This window comes from Balearica regulorum, chromosome 1, assembly GCF_011004875.1.
Source record: "Balearica regulorum gibbericeps isolate bBalReg1 chromosome 1, bBalReg1.pri, whole genome shotgun sequence".
Lineage (NCBI taxonomy): Eukaryota > Metazoa > Chordata > Aves > Gruiformes > Gruidae > Balearica > Balearica regulorum.
In genome coordinates, this window is record NC_046184.1 from 87,059,056 (window position 1) to 87,073,086 (window position 14,031).

The 14,031-nt window shown below is 57.9% G+C and overlaps 1 protein-coding gene and 1 long non-coding RNA gene across 2 annotated transcripts in view; one reads left to right on the forward strand and one right to left on the reverse strand.

Annotated features, from left to right (window-relative positions):
• Window positions 1–9,807: 9,807 nt before the first annotated feature.
• Window positions 9,808–10,778, reverse strand: LOC142600090 (uncharacterized). The gene is made up of 2 exons (XR_012833547.1): window positions 10,146–10,778; window positions 9,808–10,040 (listed from the first exon to the last, which is right to left on the reverse strand). It is a non-coding gene; the product is annotated as an uncharacterized LOC142600090 (long non-coding RNA).
• A 1,089-nt stretch (window positions 10,779–11,867) lies between these two features.
• The window catches only part of TBX15 (T-box transcription factor 15), a 99,603-nt gene continuing 97,439 nt past the window's right edge, over window positions 11,868–14,031 (forward strand). Inside the window, exon 1 of the mRNA XM_075764432.1 lies at window positions 11,868–12,198. Coding sequence (XP_075620547.1) covers window positions 11,997–12,198 — 202 coding nt within the window. The 5' untranslated portion in view covers window positions 11,868–11,996. The remainder of the gene's footprint in view (window positions 12,199–14,031) is intronic.

Here is a 14,031-nt window from a genome sequence, read left to right on the forward strand (position 1 = left end):
ATTTCTCTGCCGCTCCCGGGACCTGCCTCTCTCCGTCCTCTCCATCCCCTGTTAGCCCGAGGGCGTCTGCTGGTGAAATCCTCCCCTCGCCGCCGCCCTCAGCTCCTTCCCTGCAAGTTATTGGGTTACACTCGGCTGCCCTGTTATACGGGGCATGTGCTGGGTTGTTAGAAGCCTCTATAAAAGAATAAAGCCTTAGTGGCAGCCCGAGCCTGAAACTCGTTTCCCTACACGTTATAACACAGTCCGCAGACACCGTTTAGTAGCGACGGGATTGGGGCTAGTAGAAAGCCGAGTCTCGTATTATTTCTATTTGATGGAGAGAAGAAAGCCGTGTAAGGTGTTTCCTGTCTCCTTGAGATTTTGTACGGCCCTTTAGGCAGGTTATTTCTTTGGAAAACAGCCACAGAGCCCATTGTCTTTATCTGATGCTTGAAAGATTGGGGAGGAGAGGAAGGAGAAAAATCATTGTTAAAAAAAACACTTTGAAGTTGTGCAACTGTTGCTGCTCCAATTTTTTTCTCCGGTTTCCAGATGCACCAGAAATCCTTACTTTGATCTCACAAAGCAGCAATTTATATTTTTTAATTTTTTTAAAAAATTGGTTGGGTAACTCAGAGCGTAATGGCAAACATGCCGGGAATGAGGTCATCGGGCAGCGCGGGGAGAGCCAGGGGAGGCGGGGAGCGAACGCCGAGAGCGCAGGAATGAGGCGGCGGGGAAGGGGCTTTCTCTCTGGTTGCCGGAACATCTGCTCGGGGCTAGTTTTACATCCCCGCTCGTTCACAAGGGAAAAGTCTCTGGCGGTGCACATGGGGCTGGCTGGAGCGTGCGAAGGGACCTTCCCTTCCCTGCGCCTGCCTGGGGCTGACGGAGGGCGCGATGCCACGGAGGGAGGCGCGCACACGTAGGATTGCGAGAAGCTCAGGAGCTGTTAAAAGCGCGGCTGGGGGACATGGCGAGGGCCAGAGCAGACGGGAGATGTGGGGGCCACTCTGCTTTCGCTGCTGCATGGCCAGCCCTCTTTGAGCGCTCCCCAAAAATGGGTCGCCCTAGGCAAGACCACGAACCTCGCGTCTCTTGCAACGCTCCCAGCTCAGGGATGCGTGGGGTGGGGTTACCAAAGCCACTCCGACTCGGTGCCTGCGCCCGCCGGGGTGGGGACAGCTCTCTTTCGTCTGCTCCCTCCTGCCCGGAGGCGCCTGGACCGGCATCCCCGTCCCTACGGCCACGGCCACGGCCACGGCCGCCGGGCCCGCGGTGATGGCAGGGGCAGAGCTAAGAGCGCCCTGACGGGAGCAGCAGGCTGCCAGCTGCCCCCCCGGGAGGACCTGGGGTTCTTCTCGGGCCGGCCCCCTCCCTGACCGAGTCACAGTCACCTGCCTAAGTGCTTGACTCCCAGGAGAGTCCCACCCGTGCGGAGGTCGGGAGTTTATTTTACTAAGGAAAATAAAATGCGACGAAGGGGGAGGAGGGAGGGGATGGACCCGAGAGACACCGACCTCATCACTCTCCCACTGAAAACCAAACAGCGCCGTGTCCCCGGCGTGGGTTGTGTTGAACCCGGCGTTGAACGCAGGTCGTTTTCTTGCTGGGCAATCGCTGCCGCCGCCTGGCTTTTCCATCCCGAAGGTACCGATTCGGGTCAGCCCGCTGTCCCTACAGCCCACGCAAAGCGTGAAGCAGCTCTCTCGGGAAGCCCCCGTGGGGATATTTCCAGAACCTGCCCCACCGGGTAGCCGCGCTGGAGGGATCTCGGGCCAGGCTCTGCTTCTGCCGTGCCTGGGGGCGCCCCGCTCGGGATGCGCGGAGGATGCGCCCTTCTTCCTCCCTTTTGCGCGGGTGGAGACAGACCCAGAGCAGCCGCCTGCGAGCAGGATTTCGGTGTAAGGCCACCTGGTCCCACGGAAGCCACCGGCACTACGAAGCCCTGGCTCCGATCCCACTGGCGAAATGGCCCAGGCAGAACAGGGCAGACACATCCCCGCAGGCTGGGTCCTCGCGTGGGCTGGCATTTCACCGCGAAGGATCCGCCGCCCGGCAGCGATGGGCCGGGGCTGCCGCAGCCTCCTTCTCCCCTGCGCGGTGCGAACCGAACCGCTCATTGCCTCCCCCTCAGCGAGGCCCGCAGCCCGGGCGCGGCGGGGCAGGGGTGCGAGGAGAGGAGCACACGCCAGCGGGAAGGCGAGGTGCCCGCGGGAGACAGGAGGAGACCTGGGGGGGCTGGCGGCGAGGCACACAACCGCCTCCCACCGCAGCCTGGAGTCGAGAACTGCCAGCGAGGAATCTGTGGTCTCCAGGGGAGGGGGCAAGCCGGTACCGCTGTAAGTGGCCCTCCCCTGGGAAACAGGATCGCAGTGACTCGCGGCCGAGGTGGCGGGATCTGTCGCGACCGTTCAAAAAACGTATTTTTAAAAGAGGAGAAATGGGGAGGGGGGAAGAAACGACAGAAACGAGATGCTGACATTGAGGAGTCGCAGGGAGACATCAACAATTGGTGCCTATAGACCACATCAAAGGACTGCAGAGCAACAATAAAATGCCTTGAAATACTTCTTAATGCAATGTTTGCATTGGGCAAGTCCACAAATGACGCCGAATTTGCCATCACAGGGGAAAGAAAGCAGCAGATGAGGAGGTTTAGCCAACATTCCTCTGAAACCCGGCTTTAGAGGGAAAAGAGAGGAAGGGAGAGGGAGAGATTTTTATAATCCTGAAAGGCAAGAGGAGAAACCACATCAACGCAAAGCGAGCAAATGCGGCAGGGCGGGATTATCAAGGCACAGGGGTATCTTAATAAATGGACCGATCTGCAACATGCGTAAAGAAGAGAACTTCCGATCAGGATTGCTATAGGGGCATTTTTGACTCTGAAGTTATTGGTCGGCCCTGCTGTTTTAAGAGGCCAAACTTGGCCCCCTTGCGCATGCGCCCCCTTCCGCGGGGGTGGATTTGGGGGCACCCACAGCCCGAGGATCGTTCTTTCCCGGTGCGGGACGCCTCTCGCACTGATGAGGAAGGAGGGAAACTGGGGCAAATGTGCGTGCTGGCGAGGGGAAAGCCTCCAGGTTCCGGTCAGTTTCTGCCAGACAAGCAGTCACACTCAGATGAGCGCTTAATTGCTATTGTGTTTTTGTTTTCCAAAGGCAGAACTCCTATTCCCCGAGCGCGGCTGCAGTGTGGCACAGGCTGGCTTTGTCTGGTTGCTGTGCGGCCGCTCTCGTCATGCTGATCCGGCCAGACCGAAGCCCAAAGTCAGGAGTACCTATTTAGCCGCCTACCACCCACGCACGAAAGAACCGCTGGATGCAGGCGGCTGAACACCCCCTTGCACGGGCAGCGGGCCCGAGCCCTGCAGCGGGTCTCCCTCCCTCGCTGGCTGCTCACCTCCGAGGAGATGAAGCCTCTCTGCACCCCGATCTGTGCTGAACTGCCAGATCCCGCTTCTAAACTTGCTTTGTTGCCCCTTCTCCCGTGGGCGAGCTGCTGTTTCCTCCGCAGCCTCCTCTCCCACCTCACCCGCCCGAGCTGCACCGCAACCGGCCGGCCGCGTCAGTCAGGCGGGAGTCGGCGCCTGCTGCCGGCAGCGCCTTTCCCGCAGCCGGAGCCAGTTGCGGCTAAGCCGCCTGCGTTGGTTTCACAGGAAACCCCCGGTTGGTGCGCCCACCTCGGGCAGCCTCGGAAAGCGCTGCCGGGCTGCATGTCCTCGCCCCGGCCGGCCGGGGAGCTCCGCTCTCCCCTGCTGCAGGGATGTCCCTGCCATTCGACCCCTGCGGACAGGAGCTGGCTGCTGCACCCTCGCCCCCTGCCCGCAAAATATTGTTCTGCGAGAGCCTGAAAGGAGACATTGCGGGAGAGGACGAAGGGGGGCTCCTGGGGCGGGCTGGGCAGGCCGGCCGGCGCCTTGCGGCTCTGGCGTCCCGCTAACGCTTGCCCCCGACACCCCGCCGGCCCCGACACCCCACCGGCCCCGGTCTGGCTTCGCTGCGGCTGCCGAGCGTAGTGCCCGGCCTCACAGCCCCAGTCCCGACAGCGCTCGGGAGCGCGCTGTGAGCTCCCCGGGAGTCGGCTGCAAGCTCGGCCCTCGGGCTCCTCCTCCGGGGATGCCACACGCCGCTCGCTTGACCCTGGGCGCCGGGGGACGCGCCGGGGGAAAGGGGGGGGGGGGGGGAAGACGACGACGACACGGGGGCAGGGAGAGGCCTTGCGGCGGGGGCGGTATCGCACACGCTGCCGGGGTCGCGGGATCGCGGCTTCGAGGCGAGGTCTCCCCCGGGGCATGGAGAGAGAAGATAAATTCGCTCGTAATATCAATATCGAGATAGAAAGTGACCCCGACGGGAAGGCTGCCAGCACCGAGGCAGGAGCAGGGGATCTTTGTAGGTTTCCGCGAGTTTGCTGGGAATTACCGGGATGAGCTGTGGGGAGGCAAGAAGGCTGCGCCGGGGGAGGGATAAAGGTCCAGCTACATCAGGTGGTGCCTCTACGGCGGCATCGCCCGTCGCCCTCCGTTCACTTCCAAGGTTTCTATCTTCCAGCCCCTGCGAGGTGGGCAGGGCGCACGGCAAACGAGGGACTGCAGGCACTAAAAGCAAATGCTACCGGAACAGCTCAAAATTTAGCCCTGGGAGACCTCAGTCCCCGGTAGCGTTTCGGTTACTAGAAACTAACAAAAACAGTATTAGAAACTAAAAGAAAACTCGCTTAATAATAAATCTGGGTAAATTCTGGGCGCGGAGCAAGAGCGGGCGAGGTTTGCGATGCGGAAAGGGAGCCCCGGCCCGGGCCCGAAGGATCATGTTCATTTTATGGGGACCAGAGCCGGGTTTCTGGCGTGGCTGCTTTACACGGCAGTCGCGGTTCACCTGGGGCGAAATAAGCCGCATTTGAAGTTCCCGGGGTTGTGCCACGTACATTGCCCATCGTGGAGGCCGGGGACCGCTCTCCTGCTTTTGTGGCGGTGCCCAGCGGTGATAGCGCGGCGGGATAAACGCCTGTTTTCGATAGCAGACTGATCACATCCCGCAGCCACCGCTCCTTTGAATAGGCCCATTAAAGTCCGCTGCATTTTAGGATAGGCCCTAAACGGGATTGTTTACAGCATAACACGTCGTGTATGAGGTTGGGAAGCGTACAGACCTCTCTCTCTTGGTTCAAAGTGCTGTGCCTTGAAGAGAAAAAAAAAATCCCCTTATTTATATTTATTTTTTTGACTGAACACACATTGAAATGCTGTGCGCAGCTCGGCTTTCTTCCCTGGAAAAGCGGACTTTGGATCCCGTCTCGGTAACAAGGGGCCGGTTGTCCGCCTGCGGCGCCCCATACGTGAACCATTGTGTGCAAGACTCGCAGCGTTTTCTGGGGGACGCCGCTTTTTCGGCGTGTGCGAGGTGTGGGGACAAGGGAAGTGGATGGAGGGGGGACACAAGGCGGGAGCGTGGCTGCCAGGTGGGTCCGGCCTGAACCGGGGGGAGGTGAAAGCAGGCTTGGCCGCTCCGGTTCCTCCTCCCAGCCCGGCAGCCTCAGCTGTGTGCGGGTGAAGCCACAGATCTCCCCAATAATCACATTCAGTCCTGCGGGTTGGGAGCGGAGGGTTGCATTGGGGCTGGGGAAAAAAATCAAAAGAAAAAAAAAAACCCAACCCACCCAAACTTCAAAACCCTCAATCCACCCAAAATTATAATAGCGGCAACAACTTGCGAAGAAGTAGCTCTTCCACGCGCCGTCGTACAGATGCTGTTTGCTACAGGTGTGACACTGATTTTTTTTTTTTTCCTTTCCCAGTGGAAAAATAGAGCCGGGCGCCCGACTGAGAACAGTTATCTTTTAGATTAAAATCTCCCCACAGGGAGTCGCGCGTGGGCTGCCCCACGCCTGAATCCGGCCCGGCTTTCCCGGTGCTTCTCACATCCCTCCGGCCGCGTTGCGACGAGGCGTGGGGCGATAGGGAAGGCATTCGCGGCCCGGCCCGAGCTGGCAGCAATAGCGGCGCTGAGCCCAAAGCCCGGCGGGTCAGAGCCCCTCGGCCTCCGGGAGATGCTTGTCGCCTGGCGGGCAGCCCCGCCGGACCGGCTCATGTGCCCTGGCTCTGACAGTGAGTCTGGTTAAAGCTCTTGTCCTAGAGCTTGCCTAGATACAGACACGCTGTGCGCTCTTTCCGAGGTGCCCTGACCCTCTAGATGTCCTCCGAAATCCCGTAAGGGCAGTTTATTTCTTGGAGAAAAAAAAACAAAAAACAAAACACCCACCAAAAAAATCCAACCACCAAACCACAAAAAAACCCCCACCCAGACCCAAGAACCGCTTTGACATCTCTCTCAGTCCCTTCCCGCCGGCCAACACCACCCCCGAGTCCACCTGCAAACGGGGGCAGAGGCAGGAAAAAGGAGGCCCCGAGGAAACCCCAGCGACCCACTGCAGATGGAGCCGGAGGAGCGCGCAGGGGGGCGGCGGAGCTCAGCCCCCCCTTCCCTCGGCACCAGCCTTCCCGTGCGAGCGGCCTCGTCTCGCTTTGCCACCTCTTCTCGGGGGGATCAGATATGGCTGTCAGGAAGGTAACGTGGCGGGTGGCGAGCTGTGGACAGGCTGGCATGGCTGATTAGACACTTATTTCCCTCCGCGTCCCTCTCCCGCTGGAAGGTGCCGAGCCTAGTGCAGCTTTTTTTTTGGGGAGACCTCTGCTCTCCAGTGGGCTTGCCGGCCTCTGTCCTCCGTGGAGCTGCCTCCTGTCTCCCGCCACCCAAGAGCAGCAGCCACGCAAATTCACCTGTCAGCACAGACCTCAGCGCAAGGCAGGGAGAAACTTTGCGGAGAAAGGTTTCTCCCCGAGGAGGAGGGGGAAAAAATATAAAAAAAGAGGCGGCAGGAGCAGCAGCAGCAGCCGAGAATGGGTCCTGAGGCGCCCGTGGGTGTGAAGCGGGGTGTCCCGGGGGGGGGACGGGGGACGGGGGGACGCGTCCCCAGGCTGTGCCCGGGGACTGCAGCGCACAGGGAGCGGGTACACCGAGCGCGCCTGTGTGTATCTGCGGGTTTTATGCATGCGGGGAAAGCTGAAAGCTGCACAAACTCGGCGACCCTGCTTTCAGCCAGACGAAGTGGGTTTGTAGGCGGCAAATGAAGAAAGAGATCATTTAGACCCTCGTTTATCGCTCCGGGTTGTTCTGAAGTTTGCCGTGGTAAATACGAAATGCATGGCTTTTAACCCTGCCCGTGTCGTTCCAAGTTAGTAGCTGAGAAGGCAGAAGGGTCTCTAGCTGGGACTTTTCGTCTTTGTCTGCGAGGGGAACCTGCTTTGTTTGAATTACTCATCATAATTGCCTATTTCCAAACAGCTCCACGGGGAGGCTCCGAAATGCAATCAGGTCTGATTAGTGCCTGCGAAGAAGAGACGCCCGGAGCTGGAGGAAGTTCAGGGACGATTTAAGTTCCCGATTCGCCTCCCCTCCGGGAACACTGAGGCCGGAATGGGGCTGAGGAGGGGGGGGGACAGGCCCGGGGACACGAGGCATTTTGTTGCCTTAAGCTCAGGAAACCTGTCGATGCGTTTCTGCTTTCCCTGGTCGTCTTCTGCCGCCCCGAAAACAGGAGAGCCGAAAATAATGTACGCGCGTTGGTCTGCGATGCCGAAACAAGTGGGGGAGAAGCCCTGGTAAAATGGAGGGAAAGTAGTGGCTGTTTTTTATAGTCCAAGTGTATAATCGGATTTTTTTTTCTCTCCTGATAGAAAGCAGATAAATTTATGAAGGGAGAGCTAAGAGAATAATTACAGGGTGAAGGTAGTTAAATTTTATTTCGAGTCCCAAAGGCAAAACCTGACATTTTATTGCAAACATCTGGAAGGCTTAAGAGACTGGCATGGTGTTTGTTTAAACACTAATAGAGATTTTTATTCTGTAAAACACAAACAAAGCCCATTTAAAAACACTTGAGATTGTAAATATTTTGCGGTGGTTCAATTCTCAAAGCCCGAGAAAACCGGGGGAATGGGGGGGGGGGGGAACGAATCGACGGCATAATAGGGGTATAATTATGAATTAGTTAATAATACGCAACAATACCGTTTGTGCAGACCATAAAAACAAATTGCAGGCGTATTTTTTTCCGCAGTCACAATAACTGACCCCGCGCAGCCCGGGAACATCACCTCGCTCGAGTTTCCAACCGGCGACTTGTGTTCGCTTCAAACTCGCCTCTTACAAGAGCGCCAGCCTCGAAATCCTCCGGTCCGTTTTAAAAGATAATCGACGTTGCATTAAAGTCCAGTAAATCACTCGCTCACATTATCAGACAGCCTTCAGCTCGCACTCGCTGACTAGTTTTAACATTGTTTTCAATTACTAACTTAAAAAAATAAAAAAGAAAAAAGAAATCCCCGGGCTAGGTCCGGCTGAAGGACCTTCGGTAAGGTTTTCCTTGCTGTAGAGCAGGGTTTGAAACAGGCTGGGCTCAGCCCCTGCGAGCAGAACATCTGGACAGCACTCCCGCCCCACAGCCGGCTCCCCTTATTTCTCTTTTTCCCCAAATATTTCCATATATAAACAAATATTTTCAGGCTCGCTCTGCGACAACTGGAAAGCAGGCGTGAATGATTTCTTTATAAACCCTGGGGCCTGGCCCTGCGACCCTTGCTCCTGCCACTTTATTCCAGGGAGCAGTTTCCTGGATTTAATGGGAGCTACCCCTGCGAGTAAGGGTCTGGAATAAAGACCAGGCAAAGGGACGCATTCATCTCTGGCGGCCGGGGGTCAGAGTCGGACCTCAGCAACTGAATCCAGATTAAGCCCAGGCCAACTCCAGATTTACGCCGTCGCCGCGGCGAGCAGGGACCCGGTCCCTAACACCGCTCCGGCTGAGAAGAGCCCCGGGGACCGGGCGCCGGCGGCGCAGAGCGGATGCGTTTTGCTGAGCGAGATTTTGGTGCAAAGGCTGAATCGAAATCCCATCCCCACTTTGAGGAGCGCGGGTTTCTCTGGGCGAGCCCTCTCAGCGCAGGGGGCAGAGATCCCTGCGAGGGGGCAGCGTTGGCTCTCTGTCCCGTCCCCCCCATCCCCATCCCCATCCCCATCCCCATCCCCATCCCTCCCCTTTCCCCCCGGCACATCCTCGTGTGCGCAGGGCCGCAAGGTCGCTGCAGGGACTGCCCTTTCCCTCCGCTCGCACTGAGAAGCAGCAACGCCTTTGTGTTTATCGCTTTTTTGCACCGCCCGGCGCAGACGGCGAGCTGTGAGCAATGCTAAATCTCCCGGGCATTGGCGTAGCGGCAGGGAGGAGGGAGAGGAGCGGCCGACGGCGGCTGTGTGTCCCCGCGCCCCCCGGACACCGTTCCCGGGACCGCAGGGAGCTGCTCTTCGGTCCCTGGCAAAAGGGTATGCTCCCTGGGGTCTGTCAATTAGGGGCCATATCGGCATGGCAACTCCGCTGTGTTTCTGCTTGCTGCGGTGGGGGCTGTGTCCGGCTGCCAGGGCCGGGCGCGGGGTGGTCTGACACGGCTTACAGACCTCGAGCAGCAGCCTGGAGAGCCCCTGGCTATGAGACTCAAAAGGGGTCGGGGCTGCTTTAAACTGTCGACCCGTAAAACCACACTTAACGCTGTGGAAAACGTATTTCTGAGCTCTTACATCAGCCCCCAAATTTCGTTTAAATCGCCCTGCCTTTCCAACACTATTTCCTCTCGCTAAAACGCTATAAATATTCCTCTGTTTTCTTGGGCTCTCTTTCTAAAATCTCCCTCCAGCTTCTTTAAAAGTCTTCCTCGGTGTCTCTCTCCCAGACGAGTGTTTCCGAGGCTTTCGGAAATAAGAAAATGGATTTTTTGTTTTTTTTTTTTAATTTTATTTATTTGTGAGAAATTCCTTCGCCAGAGGAAGGACACACAGCCGGGGGAACCTCTGGAAACGCATGTGCCCACTCCGGGTCTCCGCTCCTCCGTCAGTCCCGCTGCCGGCTCCCACCAAGCCCCTGGGGCCAAGCGGGGCAGCGCTGGGAGGGACCCCCTGTGTGGCAGTGCCGCTGTGCCCGGCGCGGAGCCCTCGGAGAGTGACCTGTCAAAGGCGATGTACGAGAGGGGAGGGGAAAATATCGGCGGCGGGGGGGGGGGGGGGGGACACTCGGGGTGAGGGGGTGTAGGGCTGGTGATGGGGACGCACAAAACCTTCTCCTCGGTCTAGGTAACAGGGCTTAGCTTTTCCGGGATTTCCCGAAGAACTGGCTTATTTCTCTCTTTTCATCCGAAATCCCTTTCCGTGCATGTGAACCCCGTTGGGCTGTTGTCACGCCGGCGAGAGCCAGCGCTTTAGGCCGGGGAGAGGGGGCTGAAGGGCTCCACCGTACCACGCAGACATGGGCACCGTGGGGTCACTCTGGTAGCTAAAGGAAGTGCTTCCCCTCCCGCCTGCCCCCTTCACTTGTGTCCAGTCTCATCGAAAATCCGCGCCTAAGAAAAATCTCGGTCTCCCCCGGAGCTGCTCGAAGCAGCCCTGCGCCTTCGGGGAGCATCGGAGAAACACCAGCCAAAAACAGTCCCCTTCTGAAATTTGGCGTGTGTCCTCGCCCGCTTTTCTACCGTGGCTCGATCCATACTAATTCCCTCCGTTACTTTATAATTATTTATTGTTTATTTTGAACCTTTAATCGGTCCTCGGGATCGAATTAACCCCCCAGAGGCTTTCCCCTCTGTATTTTCCCTAGACGGTGTTTCGTTTGACTTCACCTATTTATCCGTGGTCCCATCAGCTAATGAGAACACCCGGTGCTTTTTTCACCTTCTCAAATGCAGCCTCTGTTCCTTTTCACTGCGAGCCCCCCGCACCACGCGCGACCGAGGAGCGTGGGAGCAGCTGCGGACCCGCCTCAGCCCGGAGGGGTTTCAGGGCAGAGTGAACAGGCGAGCAGAAATAAAATGCCGAATATCATCCAGGCGGCCGGCCAGGATCTCTACCTAGCGGGTTTGTTCTCGCTAAAGTGGCAAAAAAGCGCCGGAAAAATAAAATAATAATAACATCAATAATTATTATATATATAAATTCTCCTTCCCAAAGAGAAGGCGCTCCCCGTGCCCGGGGTTTTCTGGGTCTATTTGTCTCGCTGCCGGCGCCAGCCCACGCCGCCCGCTCAGCCCCGCCGCTCCCCGGACACGCATCGTTTTGAAGTGAAACTTCGACATCCCCCCCCCCCCCCCCGATACGTTGCCGTTGCCGCGCCAAACACCGATTCCGCCGGCAAGCGCAAGTAATACATGGCATGAATGACGTTTTAAAAACACTCCCTCACCCAGCACCCACGGGTGATGATAAAGCCCCTCTCGGGTGCTTTGCGTGGGGATTAGCTAGCAGCAGCCCCTAGGAAACCTGGGTGCTGCGGAGAGAAGTGCGGGAGTTGTTACCTCTCTGCATTTAGAGCTATGGGTTTCCTAATGGCTCCCCGTTCTTCAAACAGTTAATTCTCCCGGCCGGTGCTCCAGGACTCAGATGGCCAAAATTCCTCGCCCTGAAGCCTGAGTCTCCCTCCTCTCCCCATTGGATCGCAGCTTTTGGGTCTCTCCCGATCTCTCCCTTCTATTGGCCAGGAACAGTTGGTTGGGGTTTTTTTTGGGGGTTGTGGTTTGGTTTTTTTTTTTTTTTTTTTTTCTTGACAGGCGCACGCAGCCTGCTAACTCTTGGAGGAAAAAAAAAAAAAAATCCCAGAAGTTTGGATCAATCAGAGAGAGACAGAAGGAAAGGGGAGAATAAAAAAAAAAAAAAAAAAAAGATGAAATCCAGCCTGCAGCCCCTCTGAGCAAGTGCTGGGGACCTGGGCTGAGCACACCCTCCCGGCTCTGCCTACGGAGTATCTGCAGCCTCATGTAGTGCCTTCAGGAGACTGAGGGCTGGTTCTTCTGGGGGTGCAGCTGGGGAGGGGTGGGGGGAGAAAGAGGCGAGAGGCTCTGCCTCTGGTCCCCGAGCTCTGCGCTCCCAGCCACTGGCCGCTCATCTGCCCAAGGGTCTGGGCTGGGGGATAAGATGAGTGAGAGGCGAAGATCAGCGGTGGCCCTCAGCTCCCGAGCGCACGCTTTCTCGGTAGAAGCCTTGATCGGGACAAATAAAAAGAGGAAACTGCGAGACTGGGAGGACAAGGGGCTGGATTTGTCCATGGAAAGCCTCAGCCCCAACGGCCAGCTAGGGGACAATGAAGACCCGACTCAGTGCCTGGACCTCAACCCCGGTTAGTGCAACTCCTTTCTCTTCGGGGACCCCCCAGCCCCGTTCCCTCCCTGCTGCTCGCCGCGGAGCCCTGCCGGGAGCTGCCCGCCGGGAGAGCGGCGCCGGGCAGGGAGGCAGCGCGTTCCCGAGAACATCCGGGACTGGGGGTAGAGGAAAAGGGGGGGATTTTCCGAGGATTCCTTGGATTTTTTTTTTTTTTTTTTCGGTTTATGGGGACTTTTCTCCTACTCACTGCGGCTCTCCCCCCCCCCAACTCCATGATGTCCCGGGAGGGAACGGCGTGTCCCCTCCTGCTTCCTCCTTCTCCCTCTCTCCTCCCTCTCCGTGCCTGCCGGTCGCGATAGTCCTTCCCGGGTGTCTCGGGACACGCGTTTCGCCTTGCCACGGAGCTTCCCGACCATCGTGGGGGTGCCGTGTGGGTCAGGGGGCAAAGGAGTGGGGCACGACACTCACATCCCCGCGGGAGAGATCACCCCTCTTCTCTTCCGTGCACCTTTCCGAGACACCGGCCACCACGCCGAGTCTGCCCCGCGGAGACGGTGCCGCCCTAGCCGGAGCTTTCGGAGGAGGAGGATCAGCGTTGCGCCGTGGCGAGGGCAGCCGGCTCCGCGGAACGGCGGGGACCGGCTGCACACGCACCCACGCCCCGCGACAAGCTCCCACCCGAGACCTCCACGGCCGGGCTCATCACAGCAGCGAGGGGCTAGGGGCCTGACCCTTCCTCTCGGGATCGGGCCCGCCGGGGAGGACGGAGCGCTCAAGACCCGGTGGCGGCGCAGGGGGGACGGGTGAGGGAGGTCCCCCCTCTTCGCAGGGACACGGGTCCCGGCAGGGGAAAGGGCATCGGCCAGGACCAGGGGCAGCGGGTGAGGGGGGCTCCGAGAAGTCCGACTCCTGCTATTGAGACTGGCGCTTCCCGGGAATCGGGGCGTTTGGAGCAGCGCCGGGGCTCCGGCCCCTCGGTCGGAGGGGGGGGGGAGAGAGAGCACGAGATTTCCCTCGTGCTTTTATTTGAACTTTATTTTAAACTTTTATTTGATTATTTATTTCTATTTAAAAGGGAGCCGTTGGCTTGGAGTGATCATTTGGGTCAAGCGAAACCCTCGGTCTGCTCTTGTCCCCCCGGCCGTTTCTCTCCGGCCTAAAACGACGGCCCCGCAAAAGCAGCCGCGGACCCGCGGCGACCCCGAGGGGTGAAAGGCGCTGCCCCCCGCGCCCCCGCCCCGCCGCTGCCCCCACACCCGCGCAGCCCCCGCGCCCTTCTCGCCGCCCCCCCGCCCCGCTCCCCAGCGCCTTAAAACGGGATGGAGCGGGCAGCCCCGCTCTCACAATTATAGTGTGCGGAGAAAGCGAATTTTTAGGTAATTTCTCTTTACTTTTCCTTTTAATATTCGGGTGGGGGAAAAAGGTCAAACGATTTCTGTGCGCGACCCCGTAAGAGAAAGGGCAGAAATTTCCTCCACTCTGCTGCACTTGGAGAAGAAAACACCTTTTTAATTTATTTTTATTTTATTTGCGTGACGTTCCCCGCGCTATCAATAAGCATCAGATGCTCAAAGCTGCTGGGTTTCAAAAAGAAAAAAAAAAAAAACAACAAAAAAGAGAAAGAATTAGAGATCGAGGTGTAAAAAATATCTGCTGTAAAAAAATCTGTTAAGTGTTTTTGAAGGGAGAGAAAGACCAGGAACTTCGGAGACCTCGCCCCGCTCCGCTCCCAAGGAACCGCATTTCAATTTGGTTGTAGCAGCAGTAGCTCTTCCCGGTGCGAATCCTAAAAAGAAGTAGGTAAAATCTGCTGCTGGGACCTCTATCTCAGCGGAGCGACGGGCTTAAA